General features: G+C 52.4%; 9 protein-coding genes across 9 annotated transcripts; 6 read left to right on the forward strand and 3 right to left on the reverse strand.

Moving 5' to 3' along the window:
• Positions 1-756: 756 nt before the first annotated feature.
• Positions 757-1,488, forward strand: ACET3X_007265 (uncharacterized protein; the record flags this gene model as incomplete). Its single annotated transcript, XM_069453830.1, has 2 exons — positions 757-826; positions 878-1,488. The coding sequence occupies 2 exons, from the start codon at positions 757-759 to the stop codon at positions 1,486-1,488; spliced, it is 681 nt and encodes a 226-aa protein (XP_069304428.1).
• Positions 1,489-3,628: 2,140 nt separating this feature from the next.
• On the forward strand, positions 3,629-4,474 carry ACET3X_007266 (uncharacterized protein; the record flags this gene model as incomplete). The annotated part of the gene is made up of 1 exon (XM_069453841.1): positions 3,629-4,474. One exon carries the CDS (start codon positions 3,629-3,631, stop codon positions 4,472-4,474), a length of 846 nt encoding a protein of 281 aa, XP_069304429.1.
• Positions 4,475-4,959: 485 nt separating this feature from the next.
• On the forward strand, positions 4,960-6,598 carry ACET3X_007267 (uncharacterized protein; the record flags this gene model as incomplete). The annotated part of the gene is made up of 2 exons (XM_069453852.1): positions 4,960-5,230; positions 5,295-6,598. The coding sequence occupies 2 exons, from the start codon at positions 4,960-4,962 to the stop codon at positions 6,596-6,598; spliced, it is 1,575 nt and encodes a 524-aa protein (XP_069304430.1).
• Positions 6,599-7,640: 1,042 nt separating this feature from the next.
• Positions 7,641-9,824, reverse strand: ACET3X_007268 (uncharacterized protein; the record flags this gene model as incomplete). The annotated part of the gene is made up of 1 exon (XM_069453863.1): positions 7,641-9,824. One exon carries the CDS (start codon positions 9,822-9,824, stop codon positions 7,641-7,643), a length of 2,184 nt encoding a protein of 727 aa, XP_069304431.1.
• A 1,441-nt stretch (positions 9,825-11,265) lies between these two features.
• On the forward strand, positions 11,266-12,377 carry ACET3X_007269 (uncharacterized protein; the record flags this gene model as incomplete). Its single annotated transcript, XM_069453874.1, has 2 exons — positions 11,266-11,366; positions 11,420-12,377. The coding sequence occupies 2 exons, from the start codon at positions 11,266-11,268 to the stop codon at positions 12,375-12,377; spliced, it is 1,059 nt and encodes a 352-aa protein (XP_069304432.1).
• A 1,431-nt stretch (positions 12,378-13,808) lies between these two features.
• ACET3X_007270 (uncharacterized protein) lies at positions 13,809-14,945 on the forward strand (the record flags this gene model as incomplete). Its single annotated transcript, XM_069453885.1, has 1 exon — positions 13,809-14,945. One exon carries the CDS (start codon positions 13,809-13,811, stop codon positions 14,943-14,945), a length of 1,137 nt encoding a protein of 378 aa, XP_069304433.1.
• Positions 14,946-16,887: 1,942 nt separating this feature from the next.
• On the reverse strand, positions 16,888-17,462 carry ACET3X_007271 (uncharacterized protein; the record flags this gene model as incomplete). Its single annotated transcript, XM_069453897.1, has 2 exons — positions 16,888-17,376; positions 17,430-17,462. 2 exons carry the CDS (start codon positions 17,460-17,462, stop codon positions 16,888-16,890), a joined length of 522 nt encoding a protein of 173 aa, XP_069304434.1.
• Positions 17,463-19,195: 1,733 nt separating this feature from the next.
• On the reverse strand, positions 19,196-19,804 carry ACET3X_007272 (uncharacterized protein; the record flags this gene model as incomplete). The annotated part of the gene is made up of 1 exon (XM_069453908.1): positions 19,196-19,804. The coding sequence occupies one exon, from the start codon at positions 19,802-19,804 to the stop codon at positions 19,196-19,198; it is 609 nt and encodes a 202-aa protein (XP_069304435.1).
• Positions 19,805-21,361: 1,557 nt separating this feature from the next.
• Positions 21,362-22,644, forward strand: ACET3X_007273 (uncharacterized protein). Its single transcript, XM_069453919.1, has one exon. It carries the CDS (start codon positions 21,487-21,489, stop codon positions 22,201-22,203), a length of 717 nt encoding a protein of 238 aa, XP_069304436.1. The 5' UTR covers positions 21,362-21,486; the 3' UTR covers positions 22,204-22,644.
• The last annotated feature ends 520 nt before the right edge of the window (positions 22,645-23,164 follow it).

A 23,164-nucleotide genomic window follows, 5' to 3' on the forward strand; every position in this document is an offset into this window, starting at 1 on the left:
ACATCATTTGGTTCGATGTATAAACATTTGGTGGTACTGGTAGGACTTGGTATCAATGAATGACAAGTTTCTATCTACACGAGATGAGCTTTTCTTGAAACGGAGGTTCGTGAGGTTCGGATCTTTCTATCTATGCTGGTGAAGAGATCGAGATGAGATGTAGGCTTGGAGGGGGATTTGGGAATGAGATTTACAGATTTAGATTTAGTTTTTGCTGCTCGTGGTGTGGGTTCTGCAGTCTCTGGGGAATGTTGCCTGCTGATAGTCCGTAGGCCATGTCGTCTTCTGGGTCTTGTGCTGCCTATACGGGAAATGAAGAAAATGTCGTGGGGTTTGTAGTTGCAAGACCTATCTTGATCAGCTTGACTGTCGACATCTATTGTAGTACTGTAGCCTTTTCTTCTGTCACATGATGCCAAGCATGGCAGCCTAGTATACAGCGCGCTCATCCCATGGTCACTTCCTCTTTGGGAACAAACGAAAAACTTCACCTGCCTTCACCTCTCACAAATCACATCGTCAGACCGCGCTCTCATCGTAGCACCGCCAGTCTGCCTATCTCTACACTCTCCTTCCAGAATTCTGGCCAGCATGTACGCCGCAACGCAATCTCGACTTGGAACTTCGGCAAAGCTACCACACCAAGTTCCGATCCTGATTTCTCGACTTTCGGGGCTCTGACGTTGTGTTCTCTCATCTCATGCCCCGCTTGTGAGACGAGCTACATCTGCAATATTCGATTTTCTACCTATCTGAATGGTCGCGAGAGTGTGGCCTTGTCGCGCTCCCACCAAGAACTCGGTACCGCGGACTCCAAGTAACTACGGTACGGAACAACACAAGCTTAGGTGATGGGTAAACCTGCCTCCACGCACAGCTCGAGAAGAGCAGAAGGTTGCAACGAAGACTTCAAAGCAGCTGAAAGGCCCGAATGGCCGCCCGGATCTCAAGCGCCGCCGCAACGCCGACAAGGCTGTCGATCTTCAGGCCACAACCAAGAAGCAGCACAAGTCAATCACCTCGGTGCCTGCTGATTCTATTCCGTTGACCGCCGAGCGTCGAAGTGCGGCTCTCAATGCTTTTACCACCACGGATACCCCAATGACGGCCCAAGAGGTCCTGGACTTCCAAGCGATTCAGGTTGAAAAATACCAAAACAAAGAGCCCCCAACGATCGCCACCATCAACGCAGCTAGAGACTGGGCCACAAAAGCCCACACTAGTCCTTTCTGCACACCGGCGTTCGACGAGTACAGGTACTTGTCACGAATCGGTTCCAACCAAGGCGCTGCTAGCCATGCAGTGAAGATGAAGCAGGGCACTCTGAAGAAGATTGGTCAAGACGTGAACGGTGATGACAGCGATGTCGAGGTCTCTACAAAATGGGGGAAGTACGAGATGTCAGCGTCTGATGCACTATTTGTTTCGTTCCGTCATACTGCGACGATAAACAAAGCGATGGGTAAACCTGTCTCCACGCACAGCTAGACTACGCCGCCTACATAGCGGAAGATAGATCGACTGGACGTGTTCGAACTCATCTGGGATGGCATAGTCATGAACGAAGCCGATGTCTGCCCCGGCTCAGAGCCAGAGGTAGCTGCCTGGGCGGGTTGAGGGGTGCAGAGGACGGGCTACCAGGACGCATATAGGCGCCTCGCTGGTGGGATGGGTCGCTTGAGTATACTCAAAATGGACATGGTAATCGTCTGATTAGGATGATAAATGCATGTGTTCAGTACTGGCATGGCAACTACGGTGAGATCCACGGCTACATTTGGGGATATGACGGACGTGCAGGACAGCTACTTCTACGTTGGCGATGCCAACGCTTCTTGCTGTGGGCTGATGTTGCAGTCTCGCCTGCTTGATTCCAGTATGCACCTGGCAGTTTGGATCACATCACGTATTCAGTAGGTAAGAACTCTGACTGCATTTCCTCTAGAATACAGTTACAAGTAAGTAATACAGCAGCTACGCAGGAGCAGCTGCCAACTCTACAGATATGATAAAAGTAGCTTCTTCCTGTGATGTTGTCTCTTTTCTTCTTTAGCTACACACGACGGAACAAAGGTATGTCAATGTTTTCCCCTTAACCCCCTTCACTTCCTATGCCCTACCAAGCATTATACACTACCCCAGAATGTTAATTCTGCTTCAAGATGCTAATACGTACAATGTTGTTCTAGCTAGTTCCAATTTCACGATGTCTGATTGTTCAGAGTGGCGACAACTCAAGGTCAAATTGGCTAGTAACGCCATCTTCTTCGCTGTGTGCGCTTTTGGCGCACTTGTGCTTGGCTGGTGGTTTGGGTGGAGCTGGCCCTGGCAGAGGAGGGAGCTGGTGAGCGACCTCGAGTCTGCCAACGTCGCGTTGGCAGAGATCGAGGCGCTGCGGAGGATGAGGGAGGCGGAGGAGGAATGGGGGCGGGTGGTGGAGTTGTCGCGCCTCGCTGAGGAGCGACGCCAGGCAGAGGTCGCCCTCCTGGAGAAGAAGATCTCCGATCTTCAGGAAGAGTTGGCCGAGGCCAAGGCGGCGGCACCTGGGGTTGGGGCTGGAGGCCCATCGACTATTCGGAGGCGCATTCCTACTTGAGTATATTTACCCTTCACGGCATGTATCCCCTTTCTTCTGTATCCCCTGTATCTCTTACTATCGTCATTCTTATGGGCCTTGTCCCCCACCTCCCCGCGGTTATGCCTGGGGCCACTCCCAAGGACGAAAGGGAGTGGTGCGAAACGGGGCTATTCTTATTCACCATCCACGACAAAGACAACAGCGCAACTCGTCTCAGCTCACGACTCACTTCTTCCGGTTTGGCGAAGACATCCAGAATCCGCGATCAACAGCCCTATCCGTGAAGTCGTCGTAGCTCTCAACCGCAGTTGAGCTACCTGTCTCGGCCTCCGCCATCCACCATGTCGTCTCTCGCCATGGCTCGTGTTTTGACTCTCAACACTTCTCAGCCACATGTCGTCTCGAAGTAACAGACTTCCAAACCAGTACCAGCAGCAGAAGCACACCCAACGAGCCGTGTTAGAGCGCAATGCAGCCTCATATTTGGTCACATCCTTTGGCACCACACTTCCGCGACCATCAAAACCACATCCACAACAATCTCCAGATGTTTCGCTGATTCCTATACAAGTCGGATCACACAGAAAAACACTCGGCATCGCGCCTTGGTACCCAGATCCTTCCGCTGTGGACACTGCTGCACGTCGTCCTGCATTCAGTTGTTGCGAAGCCTCCGGACTCGCTCTGGTCAACGCACCATCAGTCCAAACGTCTTTCCAAGAGCCTGACACGAGATCGGTGCTCATATCCGGATCATGTATGTAACCACCAGATAAAACAGATAGCATAGGTAGCATAGGTAGCTCGTACCATCCGAGAAAATTCATCAGAATTCTCAGCCAGTCACTCCTCGTCAGCCTTTACGTGATTGAATTCGTGCATGTACTTTACCTTGGTACAAAGCCCCCATTTACTGGCCCACAGGACTGCGAACCTTGGTTTCGCTAGTGCGCCCCCACCAGATGTATAGAATGTTCCTCTTATATTCCTCATCTCCATCTGTCTCCTGGTTTCTCCAAGTCTTTTCAATTGAACTAAGGTATCTCCATCATGCCAACATTCAACCTAGGCCGTCTGGGTCGCTTCGAAATATCTCGTCTTCCTCCTCTCGGCACCTCGTCGCGAACAAAGCACTACGAATTACCTTCAACTCCCCCACCAGAGTATAACGATATTTCCGAAATTGAAACCAAGTACCACGCTCCATCACAAGCCCAGCCACCAGAGTGCAAAATCGAGCAGGTGCGTCGGTTCCTCATCGAGATTGTCGCAATCACTCTTGGCGCCAACTTTGACGAGCTGAACGCAGCTCTCTACGACATCCCCGTACCAAGCGGCACGAACACAATCCTTTGCGACTTTGAGCGTGCACATCTCCTCGCACGGTCCAGCCTTGTTCGCAAGGTTCACACGCGCTACCTCCGCAATGAAATGACGAAGATAAAGCGAGAGGACGAGGAGGAAATCTGCGTAACCATCACCAGGTCTGCGAGGACCTTTGACCCAGCCAACTTCACAATACCCTGGTATTCTTTGGACATGATAGCATGGTATAGTGAAGAAGTGCGATCGCCGCCTGGTACACCCTGGAGTTCCACCATCCCCGGCATTTGGGAGAAAAAAGTCCCTTACAGATTTGATGACAAACAACCTTTCGAAGACTCTATGAGGGCATTCTGGATTATACTCAATGGCACAGCGCCCAACGACAGGGTGCACGGCATACTATCGGAGACATGGGACGATGCACGGAGACGATGTGGCTTGGGCGATTTAGGCCCTCCGAACATGTGTTGGCCGCTGAGGGGAGAATATAAGAAAATGGGAGAATCGCTAGAGAAAATGACGCCGCCGGAGCCTCGAGTTGTCGTTGATGAGTCGCGAAAAACTCCGTAAATATCGTATCTTCCACTGGCAATCTGCTTGCTAGCAATGACAAAGGAAACAACCACTAGCTTTTCGTCCCGTCGCATGTGTTGTGCCAATCACGCGTGACTGCCGAGTTCCGAAGGAGTGATTGAGTTATGGGGTGAAATCGCAGTGGATCGATCTCGGAGGGCGATCAACGGCGCTAGCGCAGCCTCTAAGCACAGCCCCATGCAGCACCAGCCACAATGACATCATGCTAGCTGTACCTGCAGTAACCAACACCATCAATTTCGCTGTAAACCTGCTGTTGGCCCAAGACGAAACACGACAAGCGCGGTTTCCAGATCGCCATCTTCCAAGCTTTCTCCACCGCCTTCTCCTCTTTTCCTTGTGTATATCCTCTCACTCTTCCCTTTCAGTCTGTCGCTTCGACTTCTTGTTTCTCTACACGCGACTTGCACGCGAGGGCCCCTTTAGACCTCGATCCTTGTCAACACAACGACACCAGCAACATGGTGCATCAACGCGCATCTCAGCGAGCTCTACTGCTCAGCGCGACCCTTGGTCTCGCTGGTGCAGTCGCCGTGCCAGAGCCGACAGCTGTCCCTGCCAAGGTCGAAGTTCGTGCGCCCGTTGTGACTCCCGCGGCCATCCGGTTCGATGGGCGGCACAGCTACGTGCAGAAGAGGGATATCCTCGAGGATATCAAGAGCGGCGTAGAGAACTACGCAAACTCGATAGGCAGCGTTCTGGGAACAGACCTGCCCAGCTTCTTCACAGAGGGTAAGCAAATGCATCCAAAGCAAGCTCCGCGCTAGCAAAGCTTGTGCTGACACTTTGTTACTAGGCATCCCCGGCTGGTTTGAGGACCTGCCCACAGGCAGCCAAGTTCTCTCAAGCCTCGGCATTGGTGATGACGATTTGGCTGCAAAGCCCACCGAAGTCCTCAACATTCCTCCTTATGCCAACTGGACCGACCAGGGCTGGAACGTGCGCTTCCACGGCAATGTCTACAAGTTCCCGGATATCTCGGAAAGCAAGGTCGACGAATTGGCCAACGTCTTCCTGATCGACACCAGCGTTGACCAGCTTCCTGACGACCAGAAGGCCCAGGCACGCAACCTCACGCGCTCCATCTTCATCGTCCAGCAAGGCGGCGAAAATGTCTCCATGTCGCTTGAACCCGCGCCCATGCAGGGCGGTGACGGAGAGCCCGGCGGCGGCAACTCTATCGAGGCACCTGGCGGCGTCCAGAACCTCACCCTCCCCTACGAGACGACGCTGCAAGGTGACTTTGACGTCTTCGTCCCCATCCAGTCCAACGGCCTCCTCCCGGGCAACGAGACCAACAACGTCCAGCGCCTGAACGTCTACACCAACGGCACTATGAGCGGCAATGCCACTGCCTTCCTCGTGCCATCCGAGGGCATCACCTTCATCTCCGACATCGATGACATCCTGCGCGTAACCAAGATCTACGACCCCAAGGAGGGCCTTCTCAACTCCTTCGCCCGCCCCTTCACCCCCTGGATGAACATGCCCGAGATCTACGCAAACTGGTCGCGGACCCTCCCCAACAACACGCACTTCCACTACCTGACCACTACCCCTGAGCAAGCTACCCGTCTCTACATGGACTACATCTACAAGACCTACCCCGGTGGCTCCTTCGATACACGCCCACTCAACTTCTCAGACGTATCCGCCACCCTCTCCATCCGCAAGTTCCTCCTCGTAAAGGTCTTTGAGACTTTCCCGCAGCGCAAATTCGTCCTCGTGGCCGATACTTCCAACAGCGACGTCATGAAGGCTTACCCCGAACTCGCCCACGACTACCCGAACCAAGTCCAGTGCATCTTCCTCCGCAACACGTCTGCCACCGACGACTCCATGTGGTTCCCGTACAACACCGAGGGCTTTAAGGGTCTGAACAACAGGAGCTACATGTTCTTCCGTGAGCCAAATGATTTGGCGGGTCTGGATATTGTTAATGGACAGTGCTTGAATGAGACGATTCCACAGAATGTGACTTTTTCGAGGCAGGCGGAGATTTTGGGTATTCATGGCGATAGTGCGGGTGGCAGGTTGAACAGCGGGGCTACCGTTAGCTTCGTGGTTGCGCTGTTTGCTGCTGTTGCGCTGTCTCTGTAGGGGAGATGGCTGAGATGAACGTATATGAGATACGATGATTGTTTGCTTGTTTTTTGGAAGGTTTGGGTTTGGGTATGACGGCATGGTGCTTTGATTTGGGTTTTCTTGTTCATAGTCATTTTTATCTTCGGCACAATCACAATATTGCCATGACTGATTTCTATATGCTATGCGTATGTAAGGACAGGTGCTATGAGTCTAACTTACACGGCTCACTCGTCTTATGCTCACCCTGCTTGCTCTTATGAAACCAACACACCTCGTTCTCCACGTCATCCCTCTCATGGACAAGTCTTCGTTGGTTCCCATATCTGCATTGTGGCACTTGTTTCTTCCCGATGGCTGCCATCTTGGAGTTAGAAGTTTTAGTCTTCTTCTCTTCCTCTGCCTGTTTGATTGGACGGCGGTGGTTTTTGTGATTCATGTTAGCATGTTGAGTTGCTATGAATCCACAGGTGCATAAGATATCCAGGAACTCAGCGTGCGCAGACCGGGCGGACAAGAAGCGCTGGCGCGATACAGCCAAATCTAGTGCATACCGGATGTCTAGATGCATCTGGGTGTCGTTTTGAGAAGGAGAGTGCAGACGCTCTGGGGATGACGGTGAAGAGGAACGCGGACTTTCGATATCATCCGATCTAGATGGTTGAGATATAGAGTTGCGCTGATGGAGGACTGGGTGCTGGTTTGGATCGTCGGCCACCGTGACAGATTCGCGACGGTCAGCATTTGAATCCATGGTTTTGTTTACGCTGTGGGAGTTATATCTGGGATTACACGCCTGAGTATGCTGGGTATTAGCGTTGGATGATGTGTAGTTACTTCTTCCTCGAGCGCTATAGGAGTTATGTAAATATATACATGGTCTAGCAAACGGAGCTCAAAGACATTGGTTCCACAAAGAGGGGATCCACGGCGGTAGATTGCAATGGATGTCTCTGGACATCTCCGAATGTTTTGAGTTCATCCCCAAATGTCTTGAGACGCCGATCGCGTACAATGTCAGTGTGCAATTCGCACAGTCGTAAGTCTGGTAACAATCTCAAACACCCATACTCTCCTCGAACCGTCTAGCAATCTCCAACATCTCAGCATCCAGCCTCGACCCACTCAGAAACGTCACGCTGAACGGCAACGCACCCTCATCTCCCTCTTTCCCACTCAATTCCTTCACCGGATACGTCCCCGCCGGAACAGCCACACCGCACAAATCCAGCACATTTCCACAATGCGTGAACTCGCCCAACATACTGTTCTTCTTGATGGGGTCAGCAAGCACCTCGCCTATCCTCCAGTGCGTCGGCGCCGTTGGTACAACGACTACATCGACGCCGGCAGCAGAGTATGCAAAGACCTTCTCTGCCTGGCGGGTGTAGAGAGCTTGCGCTTGTAGGTCGCGGTATACATCTACAGCCGAGCTCTTCCGCGCAACCACATCGTCCATAAGTTGGGCGATTACAGGATGTAGTCCTGAGCGGTTCTTCTTAAGAAAGTCATCTGGGAGGGAGGCTAGGCGTTCGGAAACAAACGTGCCGTCGTAGAGGAGTTGGCCTGCTTTTTGAAAGGGCGACCAGTCAATTGGTGTGAGGACGCCGCCGATTGCTTGTAGCTTTGCTACCGTCTCGTTGAACATGCGCCGAGCTGGTGTTGAGCAGATGGCAAGTGCTTCCGGTGGTGGGATGCCGAACTTGAATGTGCGCGATTGCGGGCCGATACTGTTTACGTGGCGTTCGAACGCTATCTCAGACTTCGCATAGGGATCGAGTGGATCGTGGCCTTCAAGAATCTGCCAGAGCGTTCGCGCGTCGGATATGGTTTTTGTGGAGAGTGCGATGCAGTCTAGTGACAGACACGCTGGTGTGATGCCTCGAAAGGAGATTGTGCCTCGTGTAGGCTTATACCCGACGATGCCGTTGAGGCCAGCAGGCACTCTACCCGACCCGGCTGTATCCGTTGCCAGGGAGAATGAGACGAGGCCCGCTCCTACTGATACTGTGCTGCCACTGCTTGAACCGCCGCTGATGTAGTCTTTGTGGTATTCTGAATGGGTGATACCGTATGGGCTGCGGCAGCCTACGAGTCCGGTGGCGAGCTGATCCAAGTTGGTCTTTCCTATGAACAAAGCACCTTCAGCGATGACCTTTTCGTATACAGGAGCAGAAGATGAAGGTATATGAGCCAGTGGCGGACATGCAGTCGTGGTAGGAAGACCGGCAATATTTATACTGTCTTTGACGCTGAAAGGAACGCCAAACAATGGTGGAAGCGCGTTGCGATCAGGAAAAGTCGATACCAATTGTCTTGCGGCGTCCAGAGTTACTACACGTGGCGGCAGGTGTATCCATACTGCCGGATCAATCTTTTTGTATGCTTCGATTTTGTCGTAGACCGCGTCAACGACTGTTAGGGGCGAAAGTCCATTCTTATACGCTCGCTGAAGAGCGGGTATTGTAAGGTCGCCGTCAAATATCGACGGTGCTTGACAGGGTGCCGAATTGGCATCGACCGTCTTGTTTGACACTGGTGCGAGAGCCTCCAGTAAAGGATCCAAACTACCAATGTATCCGAACAGGCCTTGTGACCAGTGAATCATATCCAAAGTTGGCTTCTTGAAGCAAGCGTCGTTGTATCCACTCGTGGCCTCCTCAATGCCACAACATTCGAAACCCCGGTCGTTCGCTTCCCGGATGGTAGTAGCAAAGCAACATTCCGTAGTGACACCAGAGACGATGAGATGTGTGATGGCTCTTGCCTTGAGTTGATGCAGAATAGTCGTATTCCAGAACGAGCCTTTGCCTGGTTTATCGATGACAACCTCTCCGGGCAACGGTTTCAGCTCTTCTATGATGTCGTGCCCGTACTCGCCACGCGTAAGTAGGTGACCAAGCTCTCCCTTGTCACCTATGACTAGTTTGTGCTGGGTATTACCGGGCGCAGCTTCTTGTCTGACCAACTTTGATGATGGACAGTCGGAGAGATCTGGTTTATGGCCTTCGCGGGTGTGAAAGACAGCCATTCCAGCGCTCCGGCACGCTCCCAATAACTTTTTAGTTGGCGCAATCGATGCTTGGACAGCTTGTAAGTTTCCCCCTTGGATTTCGCCGAAACCTCTGGCGAGCAGGAAGTCGCGTTGCATGTCGATTATGAGCAACGCGGTGTGTTCCAGAGGGAAGGAAAACGCGTATGGCTTCGCTTCAAAGGAGAGCATCGTGTCGTTGGAAGGCATGGTTGCCGTAGTTCGCAATAGAGTGAGGTTACAAGGACGCGATGATTGGAGGGTTGTGCCTATGCCAAACAGGCCAGGTTTCTCCAATGTCAAGTAGGAAACAAAGACATACAGAACCCTGGAAGAGAATGCCAATGCTCCATATTGGCTTCCGAAGTTGAACTCATCAGATGAACGTGGCGAATCCAAGACTGGCCGCGAACGGCATATGCAACGGGCCTACGGCAGGCGGCGGCGCGAGATTCAAGGTTTCTTATCGAGAAGACACTACCGTGGTCATCGGCATGAGTTTTGTATGTATGCGGCTAGCAGGGGGGCTGGTTTTGTGGGGCTCAAAGTCACTTGCTACGGCGGAGCACTAACTTCTCATTAGTGGGGAAGCATCCGAAGTCTGACCGAATCAGCGTTTCTACACACATTATCGATGCCTCCGAGCATAGTAGTAAGAAACCAGCTTAGCGTGCCTCAGCGATAAGAGACCTCCACTGTGCCCAGCGGCTGACACTGTCTACATATGGAGATTGAAGCTTTGGATTTCTTGATAATTATGCCAAACTGCTCCCGCCTCCGCACTCACCCCGCCGCGCCAACGGCGCACCTCCGAGATAGGAATCGATATGGTTATCAAACTCGGGACCATCATGGTATGGGCCATATAGCTGTCGCGATCCGGTAACCAAGACTGCGGAGCTTCATAAAGGCCGGATGTAGCCCTGATCGATTGGAATCCAGTGTATTCGTTGTATCGTGTTACTTCCGACCATGTCTGTGCTCAAGGCGAGGCTTGCACCTCACTTTCATCTCAGGGTACCCTTTGAGAGCGGTAAATATGGGTCGCGCTGGTCGAACAGAGGTATGTAGTTGATGATACATGTGTCTGTAGGAGCCAAGCTAAACACCAGGTCAACAACAGATCTTGATCCGGTTCCTCCTCAACAGCGTACCTGGGGTGGGCTTGACTACTGGGCGTACTGGTGCTCGGACATGCTCGCCCCTCCTTTGGCATCCACCGTCAGCAGTGTCATGGCGCTAGGTTTTACGGCTAGAGAAACAATACCCATCGTCTTCTTCGGCTTTGCCATCTGCAGCGTGGTCATAACACTCACTGGAAAGATGGGTGCCACATATGCTGTGTCATTCCCCGTTGTCATTCGAAGTGTTTTTGGCATGTATGGCTCGTTTCCAGCGATCTGCATCCGAGCCTTTGTTGCGATGATGTGGGCTGCTATTCTTACAGTGCAGGCAAGCAACTTCTTGCAACGTTGTCTTGAGGCGATCTGGCCAAGCTTCATCACTTTTCCGAATCGTTTACCTAAGAACGCTGGTATCGATTGTACGGCTCATCCATCTGTTCCTATATATGCGTGTTGCTGATAGTCTTGTAGCGGCTGGCTTGCTTTGCTTGTTCCTATACTGGTTCCTCCAGACCGCGCTCGCCCTTATGCCGATCTCGAAGTTGCGCGTTCTGTTTTGGATCAAGAGTATCGTCGTGCCACCAACGTTCTTCGCCCTGTTCCTTTGGGCTGTGATTGTGACCAAGGGGTGAGTATCTCTGCGGATTATGCATCTGTGAACGACACTGACCCCGTATCCAGTGGCGGTCCGCTCATCAAGGGAAAAGTAGAGATTACCTCGTCTTATATGAATACGACCTACTCAGTCCTTACCGGGCTCAACGCCGTCGTTGGACTTTTCTCATCTCTAGCCGTCAATATGCCAGATTTCGGAAGGTTCTCGAAGAATCAGCTCGCTGGTTACCACCAGTTCCTCGCCTTACCCATCATTGGAACATTGGGAGCGCTGACACCCATCTTCGTCACTGATGCTCACTCTTACATATGGGGCGACTTTGAGTGGTATATGCCAGACGTCATCGCCAAGTTCGATTCGCGGGCTGCCAAATTCTTCGTATCTGCCAGCTTCCTCCTTGCCACGATCGGAAACCAAATCGCAGCAGATACGTATCCGTTCGCAAACGATGTCGCCGGTATGCTACCAAAATACATCAACATCTTCCGGGCTACCATCATCATCTCTGTCTTTTGCATCGTATCCACTCCATGGAATATCATTAAGAATGCGTCTGGCTTGCTCTCGTTCCTGAGCGGCTACTCATGTCTCATGGGTCCTCTCGCAGGTACCATGGTCAGCGACTATTACCTCGTAAAGAAGGGCAAGCTCGATGTGGATCAACTATACACTGACCATGGCATCTATTGGTACAATGGCGGTTGGAACTGGAGAGCATATGCGTCCTTTGTTGTAGGATTTGCTCCCCTTCTCCCTGGCTTTGCGAAGAGTATCGACAACACTTTAAATATCGGTGGTGCATGGAAAGTCTACACATTCGCATGGATCTTTGGGTTCTGCATTTCGCTAGTAACGCACTACGTTATCTGCGTGTACGTTTCGCCCGTAACAGGGTCGTTGGTAGAGAGTGCGGTGTATCCGCCGCAAAAGGGGGAGGCGATCGCGCCAATCCTAGAAGGCGAAGAACCATCGAACAGGGAGACACTCGTGGCCAAGGAAAAGGGGATAGCTGATATGGCTTAAAATAATGTCGTCTCGAGAATTTCGATCAGGAACAATTGGTATCTGCTTCTGCCTTTCCGTGCATGATGTTGTGGATGAGTAGCAAAGATTGGGTGTTCTCTTAGTGATGTCGCTGATTAATGTGCTCTTGGTCAGTGCTCGCGCGCGCTACCGGTAGACCTCGGCTGATTCTTAACTCTCCATCCTCCCTATCCATGCCTCAACGCCCATCGCATACACGTCATCGGTAACTCTCCAACAGAGCTAGCAGCTAGGTCCAACATGCACCAAGCCAGCGTGGTAGTGTGATGCATTGAATCCATGGAGAGAACACCACGGCCAGCCACTTTACCAAGTAGTCACGCGGACGCGTTTCCAGGACCGCGACTCCATCGACATCGGATTCGCGTCATCCGTCTGTTACCAAGACGGACGCGCACTGCACGCTGAAATGCAAACATGAACTTCATGCCTGTTGAGAATCCGTCCCCAACCCACATCGTGCGTGCAGCCAAAACCCAAACCACCAAATCGAAATCGCGCCGCCCATGCGACCCATGCCGTCGACGAAAGTCACGGTGCGAGATCTCGGAAGGCGGTCCACCGTGTGTCCTTTGTCAATTCCATGATCAAGAATGCACCTTCAACGAGAATCCGCAACCGCGGAAACGGCGCGCTGTCGCTATCAACGAAGGCTCTGAACCGTCCGCAACCGTCCGTGGCCAAATACCTCTTGCAAACGATTACGGAATAAGTACTGCGGCTTCTACATCTCCTCAAGAGAATGCAGCTAGGATTCGACAGGATCCACCGATCGATGACTATGCAAATTTACGTGGTCCTTCGCTCCTGAAGAAGACGCTGGGTCTGCAGACTAGCAAGCACAGTCGTTTTGTCGGTTCTACTTCGGAGTACGAACGTCTCTTGTTGGCATTCGAGCCACTCCAGCCAGTTGCTGGCGTTGATGCTTCGGTTGGCCACCCAATATTTCGAAAAGTGGGTGAAACTGACCCAACAATATTCGTCTTGTCTCCTGATGCCGGCACGCTGAACAGTCATAGTGACATTCCAGATCTTGACGCTATCGAGATGGCCGTAGCACCACATGGCTCTGCGTTGATACGTCTCTTCTTTAGAATCGTACATCCCAGCTTCCCAATCTTGCACAAGAAAGTGTTCTTAGAGAAATATGAGCGGACTCACCGAGAGTTCTCGCCCCCGCTTCTGGCAGCAGTGTATCTCCTGGCTCTGAACTGGTGGGCATATTCCAGCGAGTTGGCTTTGCAACCCAAGCCAGATGTTTCGCATCTAGAAGGATTGGCAATGAAGTCGTTCAGCAATATTGTCCACAGGCCTAAACTTTCGACTTTACAGGCAGGCTTACTGCTTCTCCAGCGTCCAGAGGGCAACGGCTGGGCATTGACATGCCAGCTCGTGGGTTTGGGGCAAGACATGGGTCTCCAACTTGACTGTACGACATGGCACATACCGGATTGGGAGCGCGGTCTGCGCAAGCGTCTGGCATGGGCTGTATTAATGCAGGATAAATGGGGCTCTCTTATATATGGTCGCCCCTCACACATTACGCAAACCGATTGGGATGTGCAGCCCCTGACTGAAGACGACTTTCCAGAGAACGCCGCAGATGAGGATGACGAAGACGGAAGTACCGAGGTAGAGAAAGGACGAATCATGTTCTGTTGCATGGTAGAACTCACACAAATTCTGGCACAGATCCTGTCAACTTTCTATACGCTGAAGGCCGAGCGCGACTTCGCCAGCCGTGCCCAGGAAGGCGTCAGATCGCTACTTGAAGCAGCCAAGCCTTTACAGCTTACACTACGCCAATGGTATGCCAACATGCCATCTGCGCTCAAGATGCAGGACATAGCTCCAAGAAAGCTTTCCAGTGTCGGTTACCTCCACCTTGGCTACTACGCCGTCGAAATGACCTTGCATCGACGTATCGTTCGCTCATTGTCTCCATCAGATGGTCCTGAAATCCGCGCTATATGCCGTCAGGCTGCACAAAGCCGACTCACATCTGCCTTGAGCTTCGTACAATCGCTCCGACCAGAGCATCTCCAATCGTTCTGGTACTCGTCTTCGACATACAACTTCGTGCTCATCGGCTCTTTCATCTCGCTTCTCTGGGTGACATCTCCCGATAAAGAAGAAGCAGTGAAATATCGAGCGCATATGGACGAGTATAAATGGATCATACGTCTCTCTAGTAAATCGGCAGACTTTCTCGAGAGAGCGCTGGTATCGCTGGATCTAACTACCAGTGCGCTAATGAAGGCTGTACCTGATGGCATCGTTCCTCCCTCGACCGCGAATGGTCATCAGATCAGAGCGGGCGATGAACCACGTTATGATGCTAATGCGGGCGACTCCCAAAACTCCAGATCCGTGCAAAATGTCTCAAACTCGCCTGCTACATATCTCGGTGGAGGAATAGGCGAAATGCTGTTAGAAGATAATGGCCTGGCTGATCATTCGTGGTTCAACACGGTAGACGCGAGCAACTTCGATGGTGATTACAATATTCATGGCGTGGCTCTGCCGGGGCAGCCAGATCTGACATAAGGCGCGATGATGCAGTATCGTTCAAGAGTTGACTTTCTGGATAGTTGTCATGAATTTCGACATCGAGGCTAGGACTACGCAAAGTCACGTTGGTTGAGATATCTCTAAAGGATTGGTCGACGCCCACGCACTCTTCCCAACCCAGCGCACCCGGATTCAGTAGCCCTGGAGTAGCGTAGTTTCGACGCTCTAGCCCCATACCCACGAGATTCAGCACCTTGCGGAGATTGAGTACATCAAAAGTCCGGGCTACCCATATGGTGTTGAGCAGCAATCACACATTGATGAGGCGCTTGGTAACCGGCGATAAAGTCTGTTAGTGTTGAACACCACGATGAGGTTCAAGATCGCGAAGACAGGTGCCGTAGGATGATAAAGGGAAGACGCGGAAGTTTGTTCCAGATGAGAAGACCGCGGAATGCTGATGCTGAGGGGTTGCAGACGCGTCCAGAGTGCTGCCTATGTATGCCAAGAGAGAGCATTCTTTAACAGGCAGGTTGTGCACTACTAGCCTACCAATTTATTGCGCTAAAGCCTTCACGTGATACGCCGCAGTCAAGATAGCCAACACGGTGGCGTGGGATACGAGGGTAATGAGGCAGGGTAGAGCTTCGTCGTCAGATAACGGTAGACGGTGAGTGATGGTTGAGGGATTGGAAGCTGCTTTCAAAGTACGGGCAGCGAAAGTTCAGCCTTATCGCCAGCGAGCATAGTCCAGCCCCAACACTGGCATCACAGATGCGTCCCGTATTTGACAAGACTCGCCTAGCATCGCGCAATGCACATGTTGTCCTTCATTTTCTCCATCGGTATGCAAAACTTACGTACCAGCGGCACCACAATGTCGCTCCAGCCCATTCTTCCACACCATTCTATAGCACACCACATCACACCATCACACCACCAAACCACGCCTCTTTCCCCAGCCCCCTCAAAACGGTCAACTAAAGCCCACAGCCCCGCATCTAAACCGCGCCTCAAATATCTCTCTTCCGAAATGAGGGGCAGACGCGAGGTAAGCTTGCGCAAGCCTGCAGCTGCGGTGTCGATCGCATACTGCATGTATACGGACCGATAATGCAGGCTATCTACAGCCTAGCCCTAAAGCGAGATCGAATTGCTTGTGTTCGCTGCTCGAATTTCTGTTGAGAAGCATGAGCGGCCTTGAACCAGAATCTGGCAGGTTGATGGGCGTCGAGATGCGTTTTGGAGGATGTGTCGCGTGTGGTGCTGCTTATTGAGGGGGGAAAACGTGGTGTGACGTCAGCGTTACCCTTGAAAGGAATCGAGAAGGAAGCACGTCTGACGGGCGGCATCCACGTTATCGCTGTCTATCCCTCAATCCGAAAAGTGTGGTTGAGATAGCAGAAGCAAGGGGTGACCCCGCTGGGAAAAAATGCAGTTTGATATCATCTCGACTGTCGAGCTCAACGATCGCGCGTCAGCGTTCCGTGTGAAGTGAACTCACGAAAAAGCACGCTGCACGAGAAAATGCAGGGACTGTGCCCCCAGTGCGCCGCGAACACTTCCAATTGGATAGGACATGCTCTACCAACGAATTCTCTGGTACGCTTGCAAAGGGTTATTTTGGGATGGCCTAAAACAAAGTACACAAGAAGCACTGCGGGAATAGCAATAATTATGCAGTAAAAGCACGGGACAGCATGACAGCATGCAAAACAGTACTGATGACAGATGTAGTGATCATGAATTCGTAAACTAACTATACAGAGTGCGGTTCGGGAACCTAGCAGTTCCATCGAATTGATGTTGTGCATTGAAGGGGGGTATCTGTGTCTGATTTGAGCACTTCATTTCAGAACCGTTGCGCCGTTGCCAACCAAAAGGCAAACGCCCATTGCAAGTACAAGATTTGAAAACCATCGTAACCATTATAAGCCTCACGTCATCGCGTCATATACACATGCTTCAAGGCGGCAGTTTACGCCCAAGTCTTGGAAGTGTTGAGACCAAGCTCGAGATGCTGTGCGATGGCGTCTGCAAAGTCGCCGCCAGCGTTTGACGAGTGACGGCGGCGCTCACGACGTATTTGGTGTTCGGCTTCCATGAGGCGGCCTTGGACCCAGGCGCGCTGCTTCTCGTCGTTGCGGATGCATTCAGTGTTCATGAGTTCGGTGAGGGTAGCGACAATTTGTTGGTTGATTTCCGCGAGCTTGTGGGACTCTTCAGTGTGCAGGTCGTCGATGCTGTTACGTGAGGTTCCGCGAGTCCTCGAGCTGACGGGAACGGGGTCACTGGCTGCGGGGAACGGCGTGGAGTACTTTGTTGGTGATGTGGGCGATGAGGACAGAGATTGAAACTCTGGAGAAGTGGCAGTCATGGGTGCGTTGAAGGGAATCTCCATAGCCATGCGGCGCTGGAGAGCTTCCTTCTGGGCTGAGAGAAGCATGTACTTCTGCATCGACTCATTCTAGGTGAGCATGTTAGTATGTCCTAGAGGGGGTGTACTTCGGTGAAACTCACTCGACATAATGTGGGTCTCGACATGGGTGCCATGGTATAGTCTGGTGTTATTTGGTGCTCGTGTCGTTGAACGGGGAGGGATATTGGGCTCTTGTTCATGTGGGGTTGTCGGGGTCTTGATAGATATAGCAGTTGACAATGCCAAGGGCGTTGGTGCTAAGAGATCGGCGGAGACCCGAAAGTATGTGGGTACGTAAAAGCGCTTGGTGGTGGAACCAAGTTGAGGACGGTTGATAAGGTGATGGTGTCGTGAGAAACCGGTGATGAATGAGATGCGATTGTTACGACGGATGATGGTGACAGAATATCCCAGAGTATTGCGACTAAGTAAAACGATGTCCACTCTGTCTGGGGAGTGTCTGACAACTTAACCAGTTTGCCATGGGGCCACGCATTCACATGCCCGGAATAGGCCATGACGTGCGAATAACATACCTGCTCCGAAACACAGTGCGGCTGAATCCGTCTTTCCGCGGTCATTGTGTCCAGACACCTTTGGCTAACGGGGCCGTTTCGCAAAACCCTGTTGGGATAGCCAGGGGTTGTGTGCCTACTCCGTTGTGATTGGTGGAGCTAGCCCCCCCTTGCTGATCATCATGTGGCTCTGAAAAGGGAAATTAAGCGACATAACGTCACTGGTGAGAACCTGGAAGTAGGGTCATGGTGCAGGATCGCGATCCAGTAGCAAGATCGCATATAACTGGCCTTGAGCAATGTGATAGCATAGCGTACCTGCGTTTTCGTGAGTAATTCGGCCTGCAAACTCTGCCTTTCACTTGTGGGTAACAATAGTCACTAAACCCGAGGTGGGATGTTTTCCCATGCGAATTTTCAACCCTCCATCAGAATCCCATCCTGGTGCAAAAATACCATGCGTGACACAGAATGACGTTCCGCTGAAACAAAAATGACTCCTGAAAATAGGTGCTCGGATTTTGTGTGGCGGCGCGAAAGTTTCCCCAGACGTCATATCAGCATGGTGCTGACATTGGCCGACTTTGCTGCAGCCCAGGGCGCAATCACAGTGCCCAACAATGTCACAAATGTGGCTCTCCTGAAGAAATCCCAAAAGAACAACTAGGCGCTGCACCTGATTGCTCGCATTCTCCCAGTCTACACGGCCAGAAGCCAAAAGCCAGGCTTAGCACGAGACAAAAATCAGGTTTGACGCCACATTAGTGGCTCAGTTCCACGTGTATCCGGATTCCGGCTTGGTGTGACGTCCCTGTGCAAGCCTCAAACCAGAGGCATGGGCATAACAGGGCTGCTCGAGATATGATCGTCGCATATAGCGTATCAGGTTCTCGGATAGTGCCACGACAAGGCTTCCAGAACGGACCCTTGATCCTTCGCAATGCAAGGGAGCGTTGCGCTCAAGTGCCACGTCGGCATGCGTACTCGTAGACATACGGCGCTCGTGTCCAGTATCGTCTAATCACTAGAAGCGGAAACAAGGCCATGGCTTATCGTCGTCCGGACGTGCCGCGACTGTACATTCTGTCATTTGGGTATTCGCAGATCCTCAAGTAAGCGTCATGACCAAGTTACAGACTTCGCATGATACGTTATACGGCGCAATTATTCGGTGTGGTTCAGTCTCAGATGATCGAACGACTAGACGCGCTGATCATGCAACGTCGCTGATCGAACTGCCGTTGTGCGAGAAGATGTCTCTCGAAAAGCAAACGTGTACCAATGTTCGGCTGAGCCACATCAAAGTGATGAGATGCGTTGCGACATCTAGCGAAAGCAGCGGCACAGGCGTGTCATTCTTCAGTCGATTGTCGATCTGACCAGAAGCCCTTGCCATAGCTGACGAGGATCTCCTGTCCACGCCCAATACCCTTTGCTCTCTTTCCACTCTTGCCAGCGCTCAGCACAAAGACACCAACTCTCCTCTCCACCTTCCCATTCCCAATGTCCACAAAAATATCGCGAAATTCGGCGCAGGGTGCTGAGGAGACACCGCGGTAGTCGTTGATAAATCGCGCTTCATTGCCCATGTTCGATGCATCTACGCCGATGCCAAGTTCGCGGTCGAGTGACAAGTCATAGTCGGATGCTTCATCAATGTCAGTCTGGTCGTGCACATAGCCCAAGTATGGCAGGATGAACGAGTCTGGTGGTAGATGCTGGTTAGCATATAGCGCATGCTGCCCGTGCGCGGGATGTGTAGAGTCCGTCACTGGTGTGATCTTGACATTTGGGTATGGTCCTTTGGGCTTGTAAACCTGTGTATTGTGCGCGAGATCGGACTTTGGCAGTATGAGTGCGCTGAGCTTGTCACCACCGAGCTTCTTCGAGTAGGAAGGTGCATGGAGGTAGATGGTTTGCCCATCCCATCCCTTTGGCACTGCACCTGATGGCCTAGGCATTCTACTGTCCAAAGTGCTAGAGCATGCGCCGCTTGCTCCTGAAGTCGGTGAGACCAGAATGGGTTCGAGGATGCGAGCTTAGCGGGTAAGCAAATCTCCACACCCGGCAACAAAGGTATACAGATCCAAGGAAATCCACGGTACAGAGGTCGAATGGCGTGGCGATGTACTCAAATCGTGGAGTCGTAGTGTTGGTGGTAAAGTGAAAGGCGATCTCGAGTTATCGAGGGGCTCTTGCGTAGCCGGCATCACTTCGGCGCGAGGGCTAGAAGCGACAGGAACACCCATCTTCCTCGCCGGAGCTCTTCCTCTAATTTTACTCTACGCCTCACCGTTTATCGACTCAATTACCTTCTCGCGATTGCCCGGAAATAATAACCACTTGTGGAATATGATAATGCAAACAGATCGGGGTTCCTTCGTGTTGTGCGGCACGTCATTTGCTCTCCAGTAAAACACTCACGCCCAACTAGGTGCCGCGCTTGATGCGTAACCTCAGACTACTATTGTGGCGCTCACTTAGTTCATGCGCGTCTCCTTGGGATTACTGTAGGCGAGATTGCGCTGTTACTATTCCGTCAACGAGTGCGTACTCACGCGGCGGATGGCTCTCGTAAGGGGAGCCCAAGTGTGACGAGAGCCGAGAAAGAGCTGGAAGCTGGCCAACACTCCACAAGACCACAGAAACTTCGGCAATGATTTCCGCGACATCTTCGATGGCTGCCAATCCACGCAGCACTGGATGGGCTGTCGGCCCTTTGCTAGATCTAGTCCCAGGTCTAGATGCAAGGGCAATGCAGGAACCCGCTCGTCCCCACTATATCGTTGGCCAACGACCTCGACACCAACAGACCGCTCTAATTTGGCCCTTCTCCTATCAGCACTGCAAGCTATTCTTGCTCCGGCGCGGGGATTGCTCCAGATGTTGTCGCGATTAGCCATCCCCACTGCGATCGATATTTCGAGGTTGACTAGCAAGGCGCCCCTAACCATCGCTTTGTTCAGGTGTTCGTCGTCACCATCACGGTCAACAGCTCTACACCCGTCGCAACGCACTCTACACTCTGATGCAGTCGCGCAATTGCGCAACCTCTGCTCTGTTCTAGGCTTACATGCAGGTGCGGATCACAGACCGGAGATAGGTATCTGCCGGGCGATTGAACATGTTCCGCGTGCACAAGTCGAACACTGGGAGCCAAAGCGGTTAGGACGACGAGCGATGCGTTGAGGCGGCAAGGCCCCCTCGGCAGGGGAAATTGTCAAGCTCATTTCGTTTCTGCGCGCTGTCCACCACTTCATTGGTCCGCTCATGATCCATCAATAAACAGCTCACAACGGCCCATGTCGAAGCTTTCCGCAGGTCCCCCTATCCCGTACTATCGCCAGGCACAGTCCACCAAACGGCGCCACCGGCACGCCAGAGCTTTCGCGATTCTACCAAACGAGCGAGACTATGCCAAAGCGCCCCTGTCCATAGACGCCGGCGTTCTTGGTCAGGCCAGCTCGTGTATAGTTCTATATAATGTCTTCGCCAGCTGCTCCTCAATTGTTTCTCTACCACACACTCATTACACTCACTAATACACGGTTATCACCGATTACACTCGTTTCCAACGACCTCCAACGCCATACAACTTAATACCTTCCGTATTTTAATACCACCCCTCAAACCAACAATCAAGATGCGTTCCTTCGCCGTCATTGCTGGCTTCGCCGCCGTTGCCCTTGCTGCTCCCCAGTACGAGGCTTACCCAGCTGCCCCAGCTTCGTCTTCGGCTCCCGCAGAGTACCCTGCCTACCCTGCCGAGTCCTCTTCGGCCCCTGCCTACGAGGCTGCCTCATCCGCTGCCGAGTACCCATCCTACCCCGCTGAGACCTCCGCTGCCTACGAGGCCTCCAAGCCTGCCTATGAGGCCAGCTCCGCTGCCCCGGTCTACAGCGCTACCAAGCCCGCTTACACCACCACCGAGGTTGTCCACGCCACCAGCTACGTCTGCCCTGAGCCAACCACCATCACCTACGGTGCTTCGACCTACACCATCTCCTCCAGCACCACCCTCTCTATCCCTGAGTACACCGCGACTTACGTCCACACCCCCAGCGCTGAGGTCCCGACTGTCCCCAAGCCCACTGCTAGTGTGACCGCTTCCGTCTCCGGCCACCCCTCTGTCCCTGAGGCTTCTCACACTGCTCCGGGATACTCTGCTGCTCCTCCCGCTCCCCTGTACCCCAGCTCCAACGGCACCGTTCCCCACGTCCCTGCCGGAACTGGCTACCCCACTGGTACCGGTGCTGTCCCCAGCTCCACCAAGCCCGCCACTCCTGAGTTCACTGGTGCTGCTGGCAAGGTCACCGTTGGCTTCTTCGCCATCGCTGGTGCCGTCGCTGCTTTCTTGTAAGCGGTTCGCTCATGAGTGATTTGTCGGGACATGGTTCTCCATGTCTCTGCTAGTCTCTTGTCGAGTTTTGGAAAGAGGAGGAAATAAAACATGGCTTCACGGGTTACGACTTCAACTCTGCATCACGATTCAGTCTAGGATTGGGAGCGCGGTGTTGGCGGTACGAACTCTTGCTTCCTTGCGCAAGCACAGTCGCAGCAGCATTTCGATGGTTAATATACTTGGTATTGTAATACGCCTTGGTTGGAATGCTTACTGGCCCTATGGAGGGAGTCGTGTGGTCCGGTGGTCTTCTTGTTCCTAGATTCTTTGCCTGTTCTTGAGAAGAGTCGACTACTTAATGACATGATTTCCACCTCTACTTCACGGCATGACTATTCAACGTCTGATACCCTTGTACATATTCTCGCATGAATTTTATTCGACACTTTTTACACTTGATTTCATCTCCTATCGTGCACGTTTTGTCATTCTTCTTCCATCGATATCTCGTATGTCATGTCGTTGAACGTCTTTCTTCTTTTTCCAATACCTTGATGATGATCGTTCGCAACACACGTGAGTGCCCCCTGAGACCCTGACCCAGGAAATTGCACAGGCCGCCTTATCCTGCAACACGGCATCTGGCCCCCAACCCATTCATCCGCTTATGGACACACATTTATCCGACAAACGTCAAAATGCGTCACCCTTCTCCCGCGCGTAATTTAGAATCGGTTCCTCGGCACCGGAATCATTCTTTTTACGGACATTTCCTCATTTATGGTGACGGGGTGGGTGCTGCTCGCGCGATTCACGCTAATCTGTTTTGGGACGCGACGTGGCTCACGCTGCGGCACAGGAACGACTATGATCCCTGGGATGACCTTCCTCCACGATAACGCCATGTTGCAGTCTACCGATCTGCAAAGCCTAATTAGGCAGGTCAATATTGCCCAAGCGCGCATTCGCACACGCCGCT

The sequence above is a fragment of the Alternaria dauci genome, chromosome 7 (assembly GCF_042100115.1).
Source record: "Alternaria dauci strain A2016 chromosome 7, whole genome shotgun sequence".
Classification (NCBI taxonomy): Eukaryota; Fungi; Ascomycota; class Dothideomycetes; order Pleosporales; family Pleosporaceae; genus Alternaria; species Alternaria dauci.

Bases quoted from the DNA above. Each gene is read 5' to 3' on its own strand.
- ACET3X_007273 (XM_069453919.1), top strand. From the start codon at position 21,487: ATGCGTTCCTTCGCCGTCATTGCTGGCTTCGCCGCCGTTGCCCTTGCT.